The sequence below is a fragment of the Bactrocera neohumeralis genome, chromosome 3 (genome assembly GCF_024586455.1).
Source record: "Bactrocera neohumeralis isolate Rockhampton chromosome 3, APGP_CSIRO_Bneo_wtdbg2-racon-allhic-juicebox.fasta_v2, whole genome shotgun sequence".
NCBI classification, from domain to species: Eukaryota; Metazoa; Arthropoda; class Insecta; order Diptera; family Tephritidae; genus Bactrocera; species Bactrocera neohumeralis.
The window spans coordinates 7,529,341-7,549,788 of record NC_065920.1 but is presented as its reverse complement, the minus strand read 5'-3'; the positions used below and the strand labels follow the sequence as shown (position 1 = coordinate 7,549,788).

General features: G+C 33.6%; 1 protein-coding gene across 1 annotated transcript in view; it reads left to right on the top strand.

Annotated features, from left to right (window-relative positions):
- Positions 1-621: 621 nt before the first annotated feature.
- LOC126752846 (uncharacterized) overlaps positions 622-20,448 on the top strand; it is a 40,617-nt gene continuing 20,790 nt past the window's right edge. Inside the window, exons 1-7 of the mRNA XM_050463841.1 lie at positions 622-1,414; positions 11,200-11,321; positions 11,588-11,721; positions 11,892-12,444; positions 12,938-13,794; positions 14,682-15,145; positions 15,223-15,528. Coding sequence (XP_050319798.1) covers positions 1,267-1,414; positions 11,200-11,321; positions 11,588-11,721; positions 11,892-12,444; positions 12,938-13,794; positions 14,682-15,145; positions 15,223-15,528 — 2,584 coding nt within the window. The 5' untranslated portion in view covers positions 622-1,266. The remainder of the gene's footprint in view (positions 1,415-11,199; positions 11,322-11,587; positions 11,722-11,891; positions 12,445-12,937; positions 13,795-14,681; positions 15,146-15,222; positions 15,529-20,448) is intronic.

Here is a 20,448-nt window from a genome sequence, read left to right as displayed (position 1 = left end):
AGTTTTAATTTCAGGTTAATAAATTGCAAATTTGGAGGAATTTCACAGTAACCAAATTAGAGTGCAAAAAGAATAAGACGATAAATCTTGTATTCATTTCGATGTAAATATTTGTTTCTTTTTAACAAAAATATATGATAATTTAAAGTTTATTTTTCAATGCATATACAATATAAATTTTATGATATGATATTGATATCAAGACGACAATGTCATAATTTTACGCGAACTAATGTAAAATGTTATGATGAAATGTTTATGAATTTTCTGAAATATATCTACAAACATACGAAAAACTACTTTAGTTGAAATATTTTTGTGAAAGAGAAATATTGAAAAAACTTCGCATAAATACTAGATTTGTAAAATTAATACTATGCGTTCGTATATGCGAAATAAAAACAAAAAATACCACCAAAGTTAACAAAATCATTTTTTATTAATTCTATTTTGTTTTGCTTCTTATTTTTCTTGTTTGATATGATAACATAGAGTTGCCTGACTAAAAATTTTTGTGAATTAAAATTGATTTCATTTTCACATTCTTTATACAACCCTGCAAAATAGTAAGAAACACGATCAAAGCAAACTGGGAGATTGACAGACGGATTAGAACTGTCAATGTCAACTAGCAAATTTTGTGATTTGTTCGCGATTGCTGGCAGGTGAAAATATTCGATTATTGCGATTTTCTTTTGAAACATTGCCAGAGAAGTCTTAACAATTTGAAACATTAAGCATCAAATTCGGTTAGGAAGTGCATATTGCTTTGTAGGGTTAATAAATAAATCATAAAGAAATTAAACAAAAAATATTATAATAGTTGCAAAAAGTAGAAGGGAAAATCGAAGTAAAACGCAAAAAAAGCAAACTTTCTTTTCTGCCATTAAAATTGGCGAAAGCAAAGCAGCTGTTGAATTAAACAGTGACTTTGAAAAAGTGTCAATAATATAGTGAAACCAAAGTAAAAATATTTCAGTGCATTCTATATATACTAGATCCGTCAGGCTGTCGCCGGAAAGAAGCGGTGCATTCACAACTTGTGGGCGTTTCGTCATCATAGTCAGTTAACGCTGCCACCACCGTCGCCGTAACGCATGACTCGTTACCCACTTCGGGTGGATGCGCAATTCATTTTGCAATAGCAAGACAACCCATTATCAACGTGTAATTTTTTACTATATCTGCTGTGCAGCATCCGCAAAGTTTCCATATTTGTGGTTGACAGTTCCACCACCTTAGTGTGGTCAACCAATTGTCATCAACATGAAGAAAATCTTTTCAAAATTCGATAAAAATGAAAAATTGGATAACTCGCACAATCACTCCACATCGAAGGAGACCAACAGTTTTGTTGGTAAAGTATTTACAGTGGGACGTGTAAGTGTGACCGTGGAAGATGTGCTCGCTGAAGGTGAGTTGGCAATTGATTTTATTTTTTGTACTTATATTATTTCAAAAATAATTCAATAAAGTTAAGTGGTGAAACTTGTGTAATTTATATCTTTTGTGTTGGTAAGAAAACAGGTGATGTTGGCCTGCATTGTATGGAATGTGTACATTAGGGTCATTTGCCTACTCTTTGTTACGTGCACACAATGAGTTCACTTATGTATGTTCTTATCTGTGACATTTCCACTTGAGTAAACCCACGGTGTTGATTGGTTAGAGAAGCATTTGAATTATGGAGATTAAGTGAAATTCTAAAGATACATAAATGGCATACCGACCAAAAGTGGAACAGTAGAGGATGATAAGATAATGTTGATATCTTTGGTTTGAGATTGCGTGAAATAGTTGTAGCATAATGTTGTGACGATAGTCTCACAATCGTAGTTTAAAATTGTAACTAGAGAATATAAATATACTCGTACAATATAAATTTATGTATGTTTGTATGTTTCAACTATTTAAATAAAATAAAATTTAACAGCTTTTACTACAATTACTTTTTAAATTTGTGGTAAACCCATTTCCCTACACTTCCTTTAATTTTACCTTCAAATACTCTGCTGACCTAGACATATTTCTGTCATAGTTGTTAGTGTAATGAAAATACAACATTGACACAGTCACTAGCTTTCCTATGAATAAATGCGATAAAGTTCAAAAATTACTCAAGGAATATGCAAATCATACAAACTTTGTATGTATGTGTACTACATATATAAACTCAATCAGTGTAAATGCAATATTCTCATATACCGCAGTTAACTGCATAACGAATTGCGGTACCCCTGCCGACGACGTGTTATACAATATGCACGCCATAAGGTTTTTATAAGATATAAAGCACAAAAGGAGTTATGCGGATAATTTTAAATTCAGTCAAGACAAGCAAAGCCCAAAATTAGGAAACGTTGTATGCGTTTTCATATACTTATGTATATTTACTTTCTTGCTACTACTTCGTCATGAAATAGAATCTATGTTACTGAAACCAAAATCAATCACGATGGCATTTGTAAATTAACTATTAAGAAAGTCGGAATATACATATATTTTTACTAAAACATACTTAAACAGAGATCTTGAAAATACTCGTACATTTCAGTACCTATCTATCAGTTAGTGTGAGTATGTTTATGGGAACACAGAAAAAATCTTAATATGTTCCATAAATAATTTCTTATCTCATATGCTATCTGAAGCACGTTCGACAATGTTTATGCACATTATATATTTTATAAGAAATATTCTACTATGCTTGGTATCATCAATTATAACTGTTTGTAGTAATCAATGTAAGTAATGTTTATGCACATTATATATTTTATAAGAAATATTCTACTATGCTTGGTATCATCAATTATAACTGTTTGTAGTAATCACGTAGTGATTCAAAAAACAAAAAACGGCCGATTCTTTTGCATAAAACCAACTATGATATGCATATACATACATATGTATGTATAGTCAAATTCAGTGTCACATAAAACACTCTTAACCTTTAATAAGTAAATTAATATAAAATTTTAATAAATTGCTAATGTTTATATATGTATGTATGTACATATATTATCTATCTATGTAGTTATCTACGTATATTTATATGCAACAAAATTAAAGTTTGTTTGAAAATTTAATCTTCATTGGTTTGTAAATGATAACCCAGCTTGTGTATTTCATATTAAAATCGTTCGTCATAAGAACATCTATTTATAAAAAATTGGATTAGTTTTCTAACTAAGCATTAAATATGATTCACTAACGACTATATATGTATGTATGTATATATGTACATATGTACATATATAACATTTTAAACTGAAGGCAATTTTGGATAACCCCATATGTAAGTTCAAAATATTTTGAGAACTTTTTTCTGATTCCTGTCGGCTATAATCTAGCTATCTTACAACCAAAAATTGGCTTTCAATCTCATAGTTGGTCCAAAATCTCGTCTCGTTTATTTTCATATATAAAGAATACAATACAAAAGGCGGTGCTGTGATTCATTGCTGGCACAATTACTCCGAAATGCAAAAATAATAACATACATATACATTAATTGAGCTAATACAACATTTTGTATGACAAAATTTATTTGTACTGGACTAAAAAGAAACACAGAGTATATACAGCTAATTGACGGTCTAACGATTGTCTCTCAGTCGAAGCGCAGCGGCAAAGCTACAAAGTTTGTGTTTCTTCAACATTTTTTTTATTCCACTAAACTTATTGAGGCAACTTGCTCAGTTCTCTTTTTTGCACTCATTTTTCGCAATGCTCATACCCATTTTTTATACGTACGTATGCAAGTTTATTCGAATCCAGTACATTTATTTATGCATATACAGTTGGTTTTCAGTATTTTTTGCATTTTTATTTGGTATTTCGTGTGCTTTCAATTGCAGCAATTGCTTGCGAGCAAGTGTATGCAAATTAGAATTCTCTCCGAATTTTCTTAACTGCTTAGCTAACCTTCGACATTTATAAACCTGCCTACATTTTCCTAGAACACATTTGCTTTCCTTGCAAAAGCTCTCGCTTCTTTAATAATGTAAAAAAAAAATTAACTTTATTTATTTATTTTAAAGCAGCATAAAATTAATATTGAGAAGCCCTGTTGAGTTGAAAATTCTTGACAGCATATACATGTGAGACGGTGCTTGTTTCGTAGAGACGACTGTCATCGGTATGCGTATAACGAAGCAGTTCCCACTTCTCTACTTTTGAATTGCTTCACTGAATTTTTGCAGTACGAACTCTCATTTCTTTCCAACTCGGATTTACTATATTCAACACACCCCTTATTATTTAGACAGTGAACTTTTAATAAAAAATATTATATTAAGTTTGTCATGAAGTTTGTTATGCCCAAAAGAAAACGCCGGAGAACCTACGAAGTAAGTATATACGATATACGTGATCAGCGTTACGAGTCGATTTAGTCGTGTTCGCCGGTCTGTCTGTATATACGTTAACTAGCCCCCCTCAGATTTTCAGATATCGATCTGAAATTTTGCAGACAACCTTTTCTCCCCAAGAAGTTACTCATTTGTCGGAATCCGATATCGGACCATTATAGCTTATAGCTGTCATAGAAATTGATCGCTCAAAATCAAGTCCTTGAATGGAAAGCTTTTTATTTGACAAAATATCTTAATTTCTCACAGATTATTGCCCAAGGCAACGATACAATTTCCGAATATTTAAATCAAAATCAACTTTTTATATCATTTTATGCTATAAGAAATGAACTGGTGAAGAGTATTAAAGTTTCGTTCCCACGACAGTCGAGTCCACGTAACCGGAACGGACCCGGATTTTTATCTGACCAAGGCCTGTCAACTCAGCGGAATTCGGCCTCTATAACAACCAAAACAACAACATTATAGCTTCGGTGCAATCGAAGTCAACGTTTTTTTTCTTTTTTCCTTTTCATCCTGACAAAAGGAGTCGAAAAATTATGATCTAAGAGTCATGCGATCAATCGTTTTAGAAAGTGTATCAAGGCTTAGAATATTACATAAAATTAGATGTAAAATTGCTTATATCTAATAAAAACATCTACTTTCACAATTTCAGTATAATAGTTTCAAACATCTGTTTGCATGCATACATATGTATATACATATATGATTTAATCCGCTCCCTATATAGTCATATACAGTGTAGGGTATACTAAAAAAAATTATAAAAATTCAATTTCCGTGTGTTTTAGTTTACTTACAAACAAATGCACATACATACATATATACATATGTACATACTGTTGTAATAAGCTTGCTTTAAGGCGAACTGTCGATTCAATTCTGACTATTACCTCAATTATGTGCACATTGAAGTTAAATATTTGTGTACAAACATACATATGTATGTACATACATACATTTTGGCCGTTAAACGTTGATTGCCCCACACTGCGTAAACGTTTTGACCTTGGAATAACGTTCGCTTAGCGTTACATATTAGTACCTACATGGTTACAAATAAATATAAACACCGCATTAAAGCTACAGTAACGGAGAAATGCAACTACTACAAATATCCAAACCCATATTTTGATATACATACGTATGTACATACATATATGTATATATTTATATATACAGATCTAGAATCTGAAATCTCCCCTTTAAATACTTAAAATGTGTTAAAAATATATACACGTGCACGCCATATACATACATACATACATGCACACCAGTTAGCAAGTCACCAAAGCAAGTGATACAATTCGTATTTGGCGCTTTTGTGTTTACTACGCTGTTGTTACTTATCACTTGTGCTTGTTGTTGCTGGCGCGGTTGCTACTTTGCATATCAACTTTATCATCAGCTGTGGCGACCCCCTTATACCCACTGGCGAACACTTGTTAGTTGTGTATTCGCTTTTGTTGTTGCTGGTTTTGCGATATTCTGTGGCGAATTGCTAGGTATTTTTTATTTTTTGATGTTGTAAAAACCGCATCCCCCGCAATGCTCATTAGATTTCGAAAAACCAATGAGTACTAAACAAAAAAATTTGATAAGCAAATTTCGTCCCATAGTTTTTATGCTCGCCCTTGTCTCCTAATAGCTACACTAGTCTAATACATCATTGTTGTTTTTCATATTCTAATAGAGCTGTTTTGCATTTCGCGCAATTTTTGTTTGTTTGTGGGCATCGCTGAGGCGTCTGTCGTTAAAAATGCTAATGACGCGCCACACCTGGGAAATTTATAATACAAATCAACAGCTTTGCCTTTATTCCATAGAGTTCTTATCTCGCGCTGAAATGTTGTAAGCCAGCTCTTATTATTTTTTTCTCTCTCTCTCATGTAATGTTTACATTGTTGTTTTGATTCATGAATAATTTGGAGAGATTAAAATGCCGATTAGTTATCAGTCATATCCTCCTAATATCGTAATATAACAATCCGACTTTCTCTATAATCCTGTTCTCCAAGAAGTTCCCTCGTTCCTATTAAGGAATTTGGAAGACGATAGATTATGGAATAAAAATGTACGAGAACGAAAATAGATTGATATCTATAACGCCTGTATTTTAGAATGCGATTATCTTGAAAATTGAAAAAAACTATATATAGAAATTATATAGCGTTATTGCAACTGGAAGGTATAAATTGCAGAAAAAAAATCTCTTTTGAAGGAAAGAAAGTGCTATGTGGTCAAGATAATGGACCGACGTAATCTCCGGATCTGGCCCAATAAACTTTTTCCTGTTCTCAGGTCTTAAAAGCATGCTCACTGAACAGAAATTTAGCTAATATGCAGAGAAGTAGGGGCATATTTTGAAGTAAAGGAAAAATCGTAATAAAAAAAGCTTTATTGCAAAGTTAGAAGATTCCTATATAATATCCCTATATACAATTTATCGCATTAGAAGGAAACTATATTGAATGATAGAGTTGAAATTTACCAATAATATTATTTTCTTTAATCCACACAAACTTTATGGCCAAAAATATTTTCTAAAAATAAGTATTGTAATTATTTATTTTTAATTCGAATGAATGAATCAAAATAGGCGTACATATGTACACTCATATTTTTCAATGAAATTTTAAAACGGAAAGTCCGCTAATCTCCTTCCTTCTCACTAACCGCAAATTAATATTTCACTAGAATTAAATGAGGTATATCGTGTTTTTAGAGACAGAGTCAACTAAACTAAATATACAGCGTGTAACAATAGGCATGACGGGATTTTGACAGCTCGCGCGAAAACAACGTTAAAAACCAAAATTCATCGAAGAAACATATTCTCAGATGAGGCCTATTTCTGGCTTAATGGGTTCGTCAACAAACAAAATTATCGTTATGAGTCAGAAACTCGTGTGGTTTAGGAAATGCATTTGCATCCCCAAAAATTAACCGTTTGCTGCGGTTTGTGGTATGGTGTCAGCATCGAGCATTATTTCTTTCGAAGGAGGTGGAAAATGTCGTTACCATCAATAGCAAGAGTTATAACACGATGTTGACCGACTTTTGATAAAAACGCCCCATGCGGTCTCTATTTCCAACAAGACGGTGGATCGCCTCATATTTCACGTCTAAACATGTACACATTGCAAAGTTTGGCGACTCGTTAATTTCGGGTAATGGCTGAGCTAAATGACCGTCAAAATCAGTATGCTAAATCAATGATTTACGTCAATCAACCAGCAAGGTTCGAGCTCGAGGGTAATGTTTAGTGCACTATAGCCGAAATTCCAGTCGAACCGGAGCCGACATTTTGTTCAAATCATAAAATTATATGCATAACAAAAAAAAGCAGAACCCATTTGGGCCAAATTTGTGTGTTTTATTTCATTTTAACAAGACGTCATTCTTGTTGGACAGACAGAAAATTGTATACATGTACTTAAATATAATTTTTTATAACCTCTTCAAAATAAGCTCTTTTAAAGCCAATGCCAATGCTTAATCCAATTTTCCATACACCTGTTATAAACCTCGGCTAGGAAAGACCATCCTTGCCTTCAGTGGTTCATTTTTATAGCTTCAATGAACTCATGGTGTGTTCCCTGAAGCGGACCTTTAAGTTTCGTAAATAGGAAAAGGCCACAGGGTGCAATGAAAACTCGTTGTTTAAATTGGTCAAAATCTTTTCGCATTGCCGAGAGATCGTTGAAGACATGCCTCGTTCTGGACGACCGTCGACCTCTTCAACTGATGAAAATATTAAAAAGTTAAGGATATGGTAATTGAAAATCGTCAGGCAAGTGTTAGAGAGATGGCATGAGCTCTAGACACCTCTCGGGAGTCCATTCGAATGATTTTGAATTTTTTTCAAAAAGAGTAAAGTAAACAGGTATCTTTTGACATGTTTTATCGTGCGAATTCCGATACAACATTCAGACGGTCAATAGAAGTTCTACTTGGCCGTATTAGGGCGTTTGCAGAGAACATCCGTCGAAAACGGCCAGAATTGTGTAAGAACAATTCATGGATTTGACGCAATGATAATGAAGCATCGCATTTAAAACCAAAAACGCAATGTATACCATAGATCAAAATTCGTATTCACCAGATTTGGCTCCGTGTGATTATTTTTTGTTCTCCAAACTGAAATTGTCGCTCCGTAGGACCTGTTTTAAGTGGATCGAAGAGATAAAACAAAATTCGTCGAAGGAGCTGAGAGTGCTTATGAAAAGTGTTTCGGGGACTGGACAGATCGTTAGCAAAAGTGTATTACATCTAGCGAGGATTATTTTGAAGGCGACAAAATAAATATTAACGAATAATTAAATATTTTGCGTTTTATTTACAATTTCCGGGTACTTTTTTGTCACATTGTATGTGATGATATGTAGTTCATACCGTACATTTTAACAGAATTTATTCTATTCTATTTTAAGTAAAGTTCTTAACGAAATTCATACACATGACTTACTTTCTTAATACATCTGTCCTTCCTCGCTTAAAAAATTCGTCTTTAATACTTCAATATGCCGAATTGGCTTCTCCACACTCAAATTCCTTACTCAATGCATCTATTTGGATTCTCAAAAGCATTTTTCCTCTTCTTTAAGTCTATAAATCCTCTCCTACCCAACCATTGCAAATGTTCCCACTCACGAAGAGCTTTTGTGTGTGTGTGTGTGTGTAGGAATTATTTGCCGGCTGTAGCATGCTACAAATATCGATTACTTCGCTTTTGACACAAAAACGTAAATACTTTGCCGTGTAAATAGTAACTTTATGGCACCAAGGTACATACATATGTATTTACATCTGTACCTGAATATGATGCATACATATATTATTAGGAATACATATGTACCAAAGTACATTTATAAAGGCGAGTGTCTCCATATAAATGTGTTTCAGTGCAGAGTATGGAATGAGTAAGACTTTGTCATTAGTACGTTTTGTTCAAAGTGGCCAAGTGGTACCATTCTTAGTCATATAGTATGTATGTTACGTATCACAACTTGGACTAACAGTACATTTTTTAATTGAATTGCGATTTAATTGCATTACTTATGCGTCTGCAGATGAAACGACAGTAGGAAGCGTTCTTGTATTTTAAGTCCGAGAATTGTACGTTCAGCATCACAGTTTCTACGCCCTTAATATCATAACGGTTCCGTTTGTAAAGTAGTACATATAAGTGGGTTATACATAAACTAATGCATGGTAGGAGGATAACAAAAGCAAACAAGCTCTTTAAGCTTGTAGTGGTTTTCAAAAGAATGCAGAATTCGGATTTTCGGACAAATAAATACAAAATACTAGTTATGTCTGAAATTGAATATGAGAAAAAATAATTATGATATAATTGTTTCAAAAATCCGAAATCCCCGAATCTCTTTATACTGACCAGGGGATTTAAAGAGTTGAGTGGTCCGAATTTTTAGCGCATTTGAGCCTACTTAACTCAATATTACAGTCAAAAAATGTTTGTGGTATATTTGTTAAATATTATATTTGGCGAACACACACTCCTTTCATTATTCAAGGGATTTTATTGATGTTGAAAATTTTGGTTGATTGAAAAAGGTGTTTAAAAAGACGACTAAACGCAAGAGGTCGGCGGTAACAATTTAGAACTGTAACAAAAAACCTGCATTGGGCTGAAATGTTCTTCCATTGTGTCTTTAGAAATGTGGCATGTTTGCCGCAACTCTCTGAAACTTTGATCGGTAATCAGAATAATAAGAACTTCGAATGTTATACCCTGAAAAGAGTGTGTAAGTTTACCACGCAGTTCGTAGCCAAATAGAAACGTCGGAAGCCCTACAAAATATATCTAAATTATATCAGCGTGACGAGCTGAGTCGATTTAGCCATGTTTGTCTGTCCCGTCATCTACCAGTATATATGTATGTATGCGAACTAGTCCCTCAGCTTTTCAGAAATCGATCTGGAAATTTGCGCTCGTCCTTTTTTCTCTAAGAAGCTCAGCTGTCATACAAACTGAACTATCAGTAGCAAGCTGTTGTATGAAAAACTTTTGTATTCAACGAGATATCTTCACGAAATTAAGTATGAATTATTGTCCAAGGCAACGGTACAATCTCTGAAGAAATTTTTCAGATCGAATCACTATAGCATATCGTTGTCATACGAATTGACCAATCTAAATCTAGTGCTCGTATGGAAACGTTTGTATTTGTGAAGAATATTATAGCTTCAGTGCAACTGAAGTTCACGTTTTTTCCTGTCCGTATTACATTAAGAAACTTTTTGAGAAATAAGTTGTGTTAAAACAAAAGCCATATGCTGTGTTCATTTCTTTCCTTATTGATCAAAGACAGTGAGCTCCACAGAATTTCATGAGCATTGATTCCTCTTAACTCAAGGAAACTACAGACTCAAAATAATATAATAATATAATCTTAGAGCACTCTGTATTAGAACTAAATAGACCGAGTCTACGTTAAACTTCGAACCAACAATCAACCGAGTATTAATCATATGAATTCCGTATATATTATGGCTCTAATCGTAAGATGGCTAAATGCGAATTAATTACTTTTTCCTTTCCATTTAATATAGAAAATAATGGAATTAATAAGCTTTGTCTAGCCTGCAGATTATTAATCACTTTACTAAGCAGAAAAAGAATTTCCTGAAATGTGTCTGGAATTGCAAATAAATTCGAAGTGTTGCTTTATCACGAAACACTATAGACATTTTAGTTTTTTTTGTACACATGCATTAATTCGTGTGTATCTTTCTATAAATATGTATAGTATATTTTAGCAGAATATTTTTAATCAACCATGATTTGGCTTCCTTGCAGGTGGTTTTGCCATGGTCTTCCTCGCTAAAGCGAACACAGGCAATACAAAATATGCGCTGAAACGTATGTATGTGAATAACGAGCACGACTTGAACGTGGCCAAAAGGGAGATTCAGATCGCTGTAAGTGCACCGTTACACTCACGCTAAGCGCACAAAATTTGGAGTGCTAGCCTTCGGCTGAGCTCTACGATGTGCAGGCCATTATCACGGCTAACATTCCACGCTTTCGTGTCGCTTAAATTATTAAATATTTCATTATATATTTTTATTCACTCATTATAACATATAACTAAGTAAATATTATATTATGGGAATAATACACATTATGAGAATCGCTCTTCAGTTAAACCGCATTATATTTTGTATGTTTTCTGCCTTTTCCGTAGAGTAATCTAAGCGGTCATAAGAATATTATAGGCTACGTAGACTCGAGTATTACGCACACCGGTAACGGTGTATGTGAAGTACTGTTGCTCATGCCCTACTGCAAGCAGCACATGCTGGCCATGATGAATGCAAGGTGAGTGCTATACAATTAATTCATAATTAATCAAATAAGTGACTGCATGCAAGCACAACACACTCATACACACACACACACACACACACACACACTATATACTTTATACACAAACATACACACATTTGCACCGGAATAATTATGTTTATTTACGTTTAAATACATTGCAGATTGCAGGTTGGCTTTAACGAACAGGAAGTTCTCACCATATTCTGTGATATTTCAGAGGCAGTGTCACGCTTGCACTATTGTCAAACCCCAATTATCCATAGGGACTTGAAAGTTGAGAATATACTGCAGAATGATGCTGGTAATTTTGTACTCTGCGATTTTGGCTCAGCCACAGGGAAAGTTTTGAATCCGCAACAACATGGTGTCACTTTGGTTGAAGAGGAAATCCAAAAGTATACAACATTATCGTATCGTGCGCCTGAAATGATCGATCTCTATTCTGGTAAAAGTATTACAACTAAAGCGGATATCTGGGCACTCGGCTGCATGCTATACAAATTGTGCTTTTTCAATTTGCCCTTCGGCGAAAGTACGTTGGCCATACAGAATGGTCAATTCTCCATACCAGACAATTCCAAATACTCAAAAGGCATGCATCAATTGATTAAATATATGCTCGAGCCCGATATGGATAAGCGGCCGAATATTTGGCAAGTGTGTGAAGTGGTGTTCCGATTGGCTGGCAAAGAGAATCCAGTACAAAATTTGCACGTAAGTTTTCTCAGCAGAAACTATTTGGAATTCTTCTATAGTTTCAACAATTTAATAACTTAATTCCTCAATGCGAAAAAGTTATACTTGGATTATAAAATATTGCAATCTAAGAACAAATAGAAATATAGTGTCAGCAATTTAATAAATTATTTCCTCAACGCGAAAAAACTATTCTAGGATTTTCAAAAAATCACAATCTTCGAAAAATTGTTCAGAATGAACCACTATAGGATATACATATGTAGCTCCCAAGCAAACTGATCGTTCAAAATCAAGTTCTTTTATTAAAACTTTTCTTTTTGTGAAGGGTAATAGAACTTCGGTGCAATGGCAAATAACAATCTTCCTTGTTTTTTTTTTCAAAAGACCTCGGATTTATTTTCATTCCGATTTTTTGCAAACCCTATATAAATAAAAAAATTAAATTTGAAATTTATTGGTATTACGTATACTATCATCATCTAAACATTTTTATTTGCTTGAACTACAGAAATCTCCACCACCAAATTTCGAACAACTCGTCATCCCTCCATTTGAGTCCGAAGCGAAACGCTTATCTGCTGCTGCCGCATCAAAAACACCTAAGCCTCAAAGTGTGCCGATCGTCGAGTCTGGTACGAGTGTAGCGCCTCGTCAACGCCCGAAAGGCTCCACTGCTGTACACGGTCCAAATCCACTGGGTCTTGGCTTGCCGCCAAGTCCATCACCACGCAATAATATAACATCGCCACAGCCACAACAACAACCGATAGTTGAACAATTTCAAGCGAATTTTCCACAATTGGCGCCACCAGTCGGGCCACCACAACCAATACAACAACAAGCACCAACAACAACCGTGTCTGCAGCCACAGTGGTCATGCCGGCAACAACACCACAAACCTCTACTATTGTAGTTGCCGCAACTCCCACAGTTGCACCACCACCACCACCACCACAACTAACACAACAAACTGTCAACCAAACCGGTATCACCAACACGGCAGCAATTGCAGCACAACAGCAACAACAACCGCCGCCTGAAGTGCTGAATAGCCTCTTTGAGTCGTCTGTATATCCAGATCCGTTTAGTGAGAATGCACCGGTAGCAATGAAAAATACAACTGTAGACACAGTCGCATGCAGCAGTGGTCTGAGTGTTGGTGTGGGTCTGGGCCTGGGCGTGGGTGGGCTGGGCGACGGTTTGGACAATATAGCTGTGAGCTCTCTGTCAGCACATCATACAACTGTCGGCAGCACACCAACAAAGAGTAGTATGCTGACTGTGTCGGGCGTGGGCCCAAGCTCTGGTGGCAGTGGCACCTCTGGACATCGGCGCAATGTTAGCGATACGTCTGCCTTTAATAAGTAAGATTTTTCGTGCTCTTATATTTGATTGAATGTTTCTATGCTTGTATCGATTTGTGTGTGTTTCTTCTGTACGTTTTCTTTTCTTCTGCTCTTTCTCGTTTTGTTTTTTGCAATTGCATACATGTCTTGCCAATGTATGTGCATACCTATATGTGTATACCACTGACTTTCCGTGTTAATTGTGTATATTATTTTATTTTTTTTTTTTTCGACTGTATGGACTAATTAAGGTCAGCCATTTTAGATGAAAAAGAACATTTGAGTGAATAGTCATTGAAATTCTAAACTGTCTGTGCGCTTTGAGGAGTCACAATATATTGTTACTCATTTATTTTTTGTTTTTATTATTAAATAGAAAGCACTTGGCTCAGCAGCCAATTCAATATAAAACGTTTTTGATTCGAATACAACGAAAACCACTATTCAAAATGATATTAATAAAAATGCTGGTATTAAAATTACAATACTGCGGTTTCAAAACTCTCCAAATTTAGAAAACAAGTTTTTTTCTTATTTACTTAGTATTCAAAATCATTCAATAGTATATCTGTTAAGCAAACAGGGCTGAAGCAAATTATTGCAAAGAAGACATCTCGACCTTAAGATTAAACGCCTAATATACAATAGTTTTTTAAACTTCAAACACATATTTATGTAATTAAAATCCAATAAATAATTAAATCGTTGAATGCACTAAAGCCATGAGTTATGCGCACTCCTTTTCTTCCACTCCACTCTCCACACATCCCTGTTTCTGGTCCAATTTTAACATCATTAAATTTTTCTTATTTCCATACACATCATTCTTCATCTATTGCTGTGCTCCCACTTCACCCCTACAACACGCTCGCACCCATTTCTCGGATATACATCACAACTCTTAGAACTTTCGCCAACGAGACTTCTCAATTTCTGGCGCCCTATGATCATTCGGTCAAGAGTCGTGCGTCACACGCGAACGATGCCAGTGGCGGCGGTGGCGACGACAGCATGCTGGTCAATGCAATGGCCAATTCTGGCACGAATTATGGTGGCTCGAATCCAGGACTCTTTCTACCAGCAGCACAAACGTTGCATATGCAAGGCCAAGGCGCCGCCGCCATGTCGGCGTCAATATCGAATGCCGAATTGACAAGCGCTCAAGTGTTACGTAGCAACATAGAGACTAATAATAGTTTGGCACACACAAACGTCGATGCTGTGGCTGCGAATCATGCCAGTGGCAGTTCATTAGGTAAACGCATCGAGGCTTGGAATCCATTTGAAGAGCAACCATTCGGACAAATGACAGAAGATCATATATTCGAAGCAGAATTTGATAAGATACGCCAGCGTGGCAGTCAAGGAAGTAAGTCTAACACGCTATTAATTACTAAAACTATTTATTCAACCTCAATAAAAATGTTTTTTATCAAATTCATAAAGGTATCACAGCTAAGTCTGCATCGACTACTTCAACTCTAACGCCTACTGAAGGTTATGCGACAAGTATGCCTGCAACGCAAACGCAAATAGTGTCGCAACAACAACAACAACCACAAACACAACTTCCGGTCACGGCCACGCCGTTCGGCCCAACAGTTGCCGGCGGCGGCGGCTCGGTTACAGGTGGCGGCAGCGGTAGTGTCAATGCCGCCGTGGCACACATACCCGAAGATCCATTCGGCTCGGCGCCATTCAGCTTGCCGGCCGGATTGCGCGAGAAAGCAACAACGCTGCGTAAAACTGGAGGTAAAGCATGAAATTATTTTTTGCATTACTTGTTCTACTACATACATAGCAACCGCTGTTTTAGTATGTATGTTAGCCCATACTAAGCCTATGCCTATGCCAATGAGTATGAGTAATTATAAATAACAATTTAGCGTATATACTTCTACCACCACTACTACCACTATTACTTACTAAAGTACCACTCCACTTATCAATGCTAGTAATTCCTGCAGAAGAAAAGTAAAAGAACACAAATAACAAGAAAAATAAACATTTGACCGCGGCGTAATATTTTTAGTCCCCGCATGTACCAAAACAAAGAAATAACAAAAATCGTAGAGCGAAATTAAATTGACTAATTAAGCTAAAAGCTGCTAACGGCTCATTGCAATATATTTGGCACACAGTGCGAAATTCCTCTCTGCTCAAACTATTGAAACTACAAGTATAGACAAAAAAACTTCACAAATTAATGACTTAAAGGAAAATGACAGCAATCAAAACAATAATCAGGCTCAATTCAAGCACTACGCGTGCACTTGAGTTTCTAAATGTTGTATGAGTCAATTCTAAACAAATTATAAAATTAATATTTAATGTAACGTTTCTTAAAGCGAAATCGCGTTGTTTGATAATTTTATCAATGAGTATAAATAAACGGTAGCTAGTAGTTCTCGCATATTATTCGTGCTTGATAATTAGCATTTCTATTCAATTATGCAATATACATTTGATTGTACATACATAAATGTATAAAAAGCAAAAGTGGTATTAACACAAAGCTAACATCAAAATTTCTATACTTCAATTGTATAAAATTCGTATTTAAATTAGTACTAATATTTTGGAAAAACTTAAATTTAGATAAATGTAAATTTAATAAATTTAACGAATCGGTGACAAGATCAGCTTTCAGCTTTTACACTTCTTATATGTGGAAAAGCTAGAGGTGGCACTATTTAAAGATTGTCCTCCAGTTTATCAATAATGTGCAATTTGAATTTGTGAACTAATAAAATATGTATATATTTTAATGAAATGCAATATTTGGTGTTGGTTTTTAGTCTAAATTAATGTATGCTATGTTGTATGCGACTATTCTAATATAGTATATTTGATTAACTGGGTTATGGTTTTAACTATGCGAACGTATGTATCTTATGCTCTCTTCCTTTCCAATTTGTGACTAATTCAATAAATAATAATTACAATAAATATTGAAAATAACAATATTATTATAATATAATGAACGCATTACATAGTACATATATTTAAGTAGACATGTAAGCATATAATTTACATATCATATCATCATATGCGCATATCTTATTAGAATATTTAGACACATCCATCATTTGTAATTATGTATTATGTGTGGTTTCATTTTTAGCTATATTTTTTCTAAAAAAAGCCCAGTTATTTAGTTGTGGAAACTTCAAAATGCTTACTCCGATATATGTTATATAATTTAAGAAACAAGCAAAACATAATAATTTTGCTGGGAGGCCAATTTAAACAAGAATATGTTTAAAAATCTTTGAGATTCATTTTCTAACCTAAAATTTCGTTAAGAAAATATTAAAAGTAAAACTACATCTAAAACATAACCTTTATTATTTATCACAGCCGAGCAGTACGCCGTTTCTATTCTTGCTATAATTCTTTCTTTATAAACATCTTTGATATAATGTTTGCTTTATTTAAAAAAATGAATTTACCTCAAGCTATTTGCTTAGTAGTTTGGTGTTATTGCGTTGAAATGAAAACACAAATGTACTCGTCTATGCTTTAACTACCTTAAAAACTTTTTTTTACTATTTATCAATTGAAGCTCATTTATAATTTTTCTTCTACTTGCTCAAACTGCAGGTAATACATGATCTTGTATATCGCTTTTAACACATTCCGTGATATTATAAATATTTTAAACAATTACTCATTTTTTTAATATTACTGTACATGCTTAATAAAATATTTACAAGTGTAAAAATATTCTGAATTGGAATCGCTCAAAAGTAACACGCTTTGTATAAATTTTAAAGCTTTAATGGATGTTAATTGCAGGCTTCCATCAATTAAATAGTAAAATTTTAAGTTACAATTAATGGCTTAAGCTCTGCTGAAAGCATAGTTAGTTTGTGTTCTATATGGATTCAAAAAATCTTTAAAGCCCAAATTTAGTGTAGACATAACCTCAAATATTTTTTGAAAGATAAAACTTAAAAGTAGAAGGTAAATTGGTTCATTTCATGTCTACAACAAATCGTTTAGATATTTTTTAGAAAGACGTATAGATAGTAAACCTCTTCTAACTATTTTTACCAAGCCAAAATAATACTTTCCTTAAGTACACCCGCATTTTTTCTCGTTATGCTATATTTACAATGCAAGATTTATGAGATCCTTTTTATAAGCTGCGCTTCAATTGATTTATAGCGTTTACTTATTTATTTAAAAACTCTTGCTAAAATAAAATTTCCCCTTTTAAATCTCAAGAAATGTCCAATTATCCGATTATAAAGAATTCGCTGTTGTTCTGTTTAAACACACACATACTCAAATCATCCGACCAATTGTGAACAGTGTTCCTTTCATTACACACAATTTGTTAAAATAAAGAAATGGCTTATAAAAAAAGCAACATAAAACTTTTCCGATTAATGAAATGAATTGTATTATGAAAGTATATAGAAAACTGTACCTTAAAAATGTAAACGAAAGCTAAACTCACCAAATGCAATGTGTATGACTATTTTCATAAACTAAAATTATATACAAATACATATATAAAACAAAATATATATATATATAAACTAATTGTTGTCGCAGCAAAAACAAATATATATATGATTAAAAGGTATTAATGATAAAAAACGAGAGCTTAAAGAAGAGAGTATTAAGAAGTAAACCGATATACATATGTAAATGTACAGAGAAATTAGCAAAGAATGTGATTCACCGATAAAGAACTGTATGAAAATTAATAGGAAATAAAACCAAACTAATTTAAAACTATTATTAATAAAGTTATTTCAAAAATGTTATTGAAAAGTGAGATGGTGTAGCATTGTAGCCGAGTGTGAGCATTTTCCAACCCCCGTAATCATAAAGCAGCCAGCAGCAACAAGTGTAGATTTTAGTCAGTGCTAAAACAGAATGAAGAAAAGTGTACCAAACTCCTCAGCTAGGCTAACAAAGCGCATCCTATGCTCATGTATTGTAATATATACAAATTTTTAGTCAGTAAAGGTATTAAATCAATGTAATTATGCATAAATAATTTTATGAATTCAATATATATATATATATATGAATTATGATTATATGATACTATGAAAAAATATATAAACTTATTCAATTACCAAAAAAGCTATGCAAATTATTCACTTTTAAAAGCAATAACAAAACAATGCAACTGGGTGTCGTTCTCACTTATTACCAAATGCGGCTAGAATTTTACAATTACAAATACATAAATCACTAAATTCATATACATCAGCTTTGGTTAAGAAAAGTACATATTTTAGTATTATATTACTATTTTAACCAATTTGTGTATTTTTTTTTTGTAATTTACTAATTTATTTGTATATTATTTGCAACACTATATGAAAAATGGGAGTTGAGCTATGCAAGTGGGACTGAAAAACTATTAAAAGTGAAATCGACTTAAAGGCATTTGAACAGTTAAGCGTTACTTTTATACAATTTTTTTTATATTTTATATATATGACGCTTAATAATTTTTTCATAACAAAGTTAATAATCTCCGGGTTTTGTATGATTTTAAATATTATAGTTTTCCATAACATATCAATTTCAAATAAATTTTCTTTATAACCATAGTTATATCAGCAAAATAGTTACATGAAACAATTATAGTCCCTTTCCTTAAAAAATTATTTGCCAAAAATTCAAGGTAATTAAGACACATTTATACACAAACTTGCTTACTACACACTATGCACACATACATATGCGAATTAAATAAAATAATCAGAACTCTTAACATATATGTACATACGCACATACATACATATGTACATAAACTGGGCGAAATTTTAATAAATATATAACTGGTTATTGTACAAATTTATAGAAATATTTTGTAAAAAGTAGAAACTACTTAATTTGGTGTCGCATCTACACACATTTTGCATATAAAATATGTATATTTTAATATTAAGTTAATTTGAATTAAGTCAAAGGATAGAAAACCCTCTTCGACGGATAAAGCTCCCTGGTGAACACTGTAAGCAGTGTCTTGGCGTCCTCATAATTTACAGTGTTTACACTTTGATGAAAACATGTTTTAGCGATAAAATCGGCCTTTTTTTACCCCGGATGGCTTATAAGTTTGCCATGAAGCTTATAACACCCAGAAGAAAATGTCGGAGACCCTGTAAAGCACATATATAAATAATCAGCGTGACGAGCTGAGTTGTCTTAGCCATGTCCGTCTGTTCCTCTGTCGATTTATAGACAAACTAGTCGCTTAGTTTTTAAGATAACAATCTGAAATTTTAAAAGTGTCCTTTTCTCACTCCAAGGAGCTCATCTGTCGGAAATGGCGATATCGAAAGTTTTTGTATGGAACCTTTATTAATTGAGAAGATATTCTAACTATGAAAAACATTTATTCGCCAATGTTTTGCCTTAGGTCGGAGTCGTACACCGGTATTATGTATGGATACTTGTGCGAGTGCAGGTGCTGGTAGCCGAATTGACTTCATTTTGGGTAATGCTACCAATCATTTGAAATGTTTTATTCAAAAATTTTAAATCGTGGATCTCACCTACTTTTTCAACTTTACTGAGATCAATGGCTATAGGCTCACTTATATAGTAAGCCTGGGCATTATATTGGCAATTATTTACCAGTTGTCTTACATAAAACGGGTGTTAATGAAGCGAAATATTAAGGCGCTTAGATGGCGT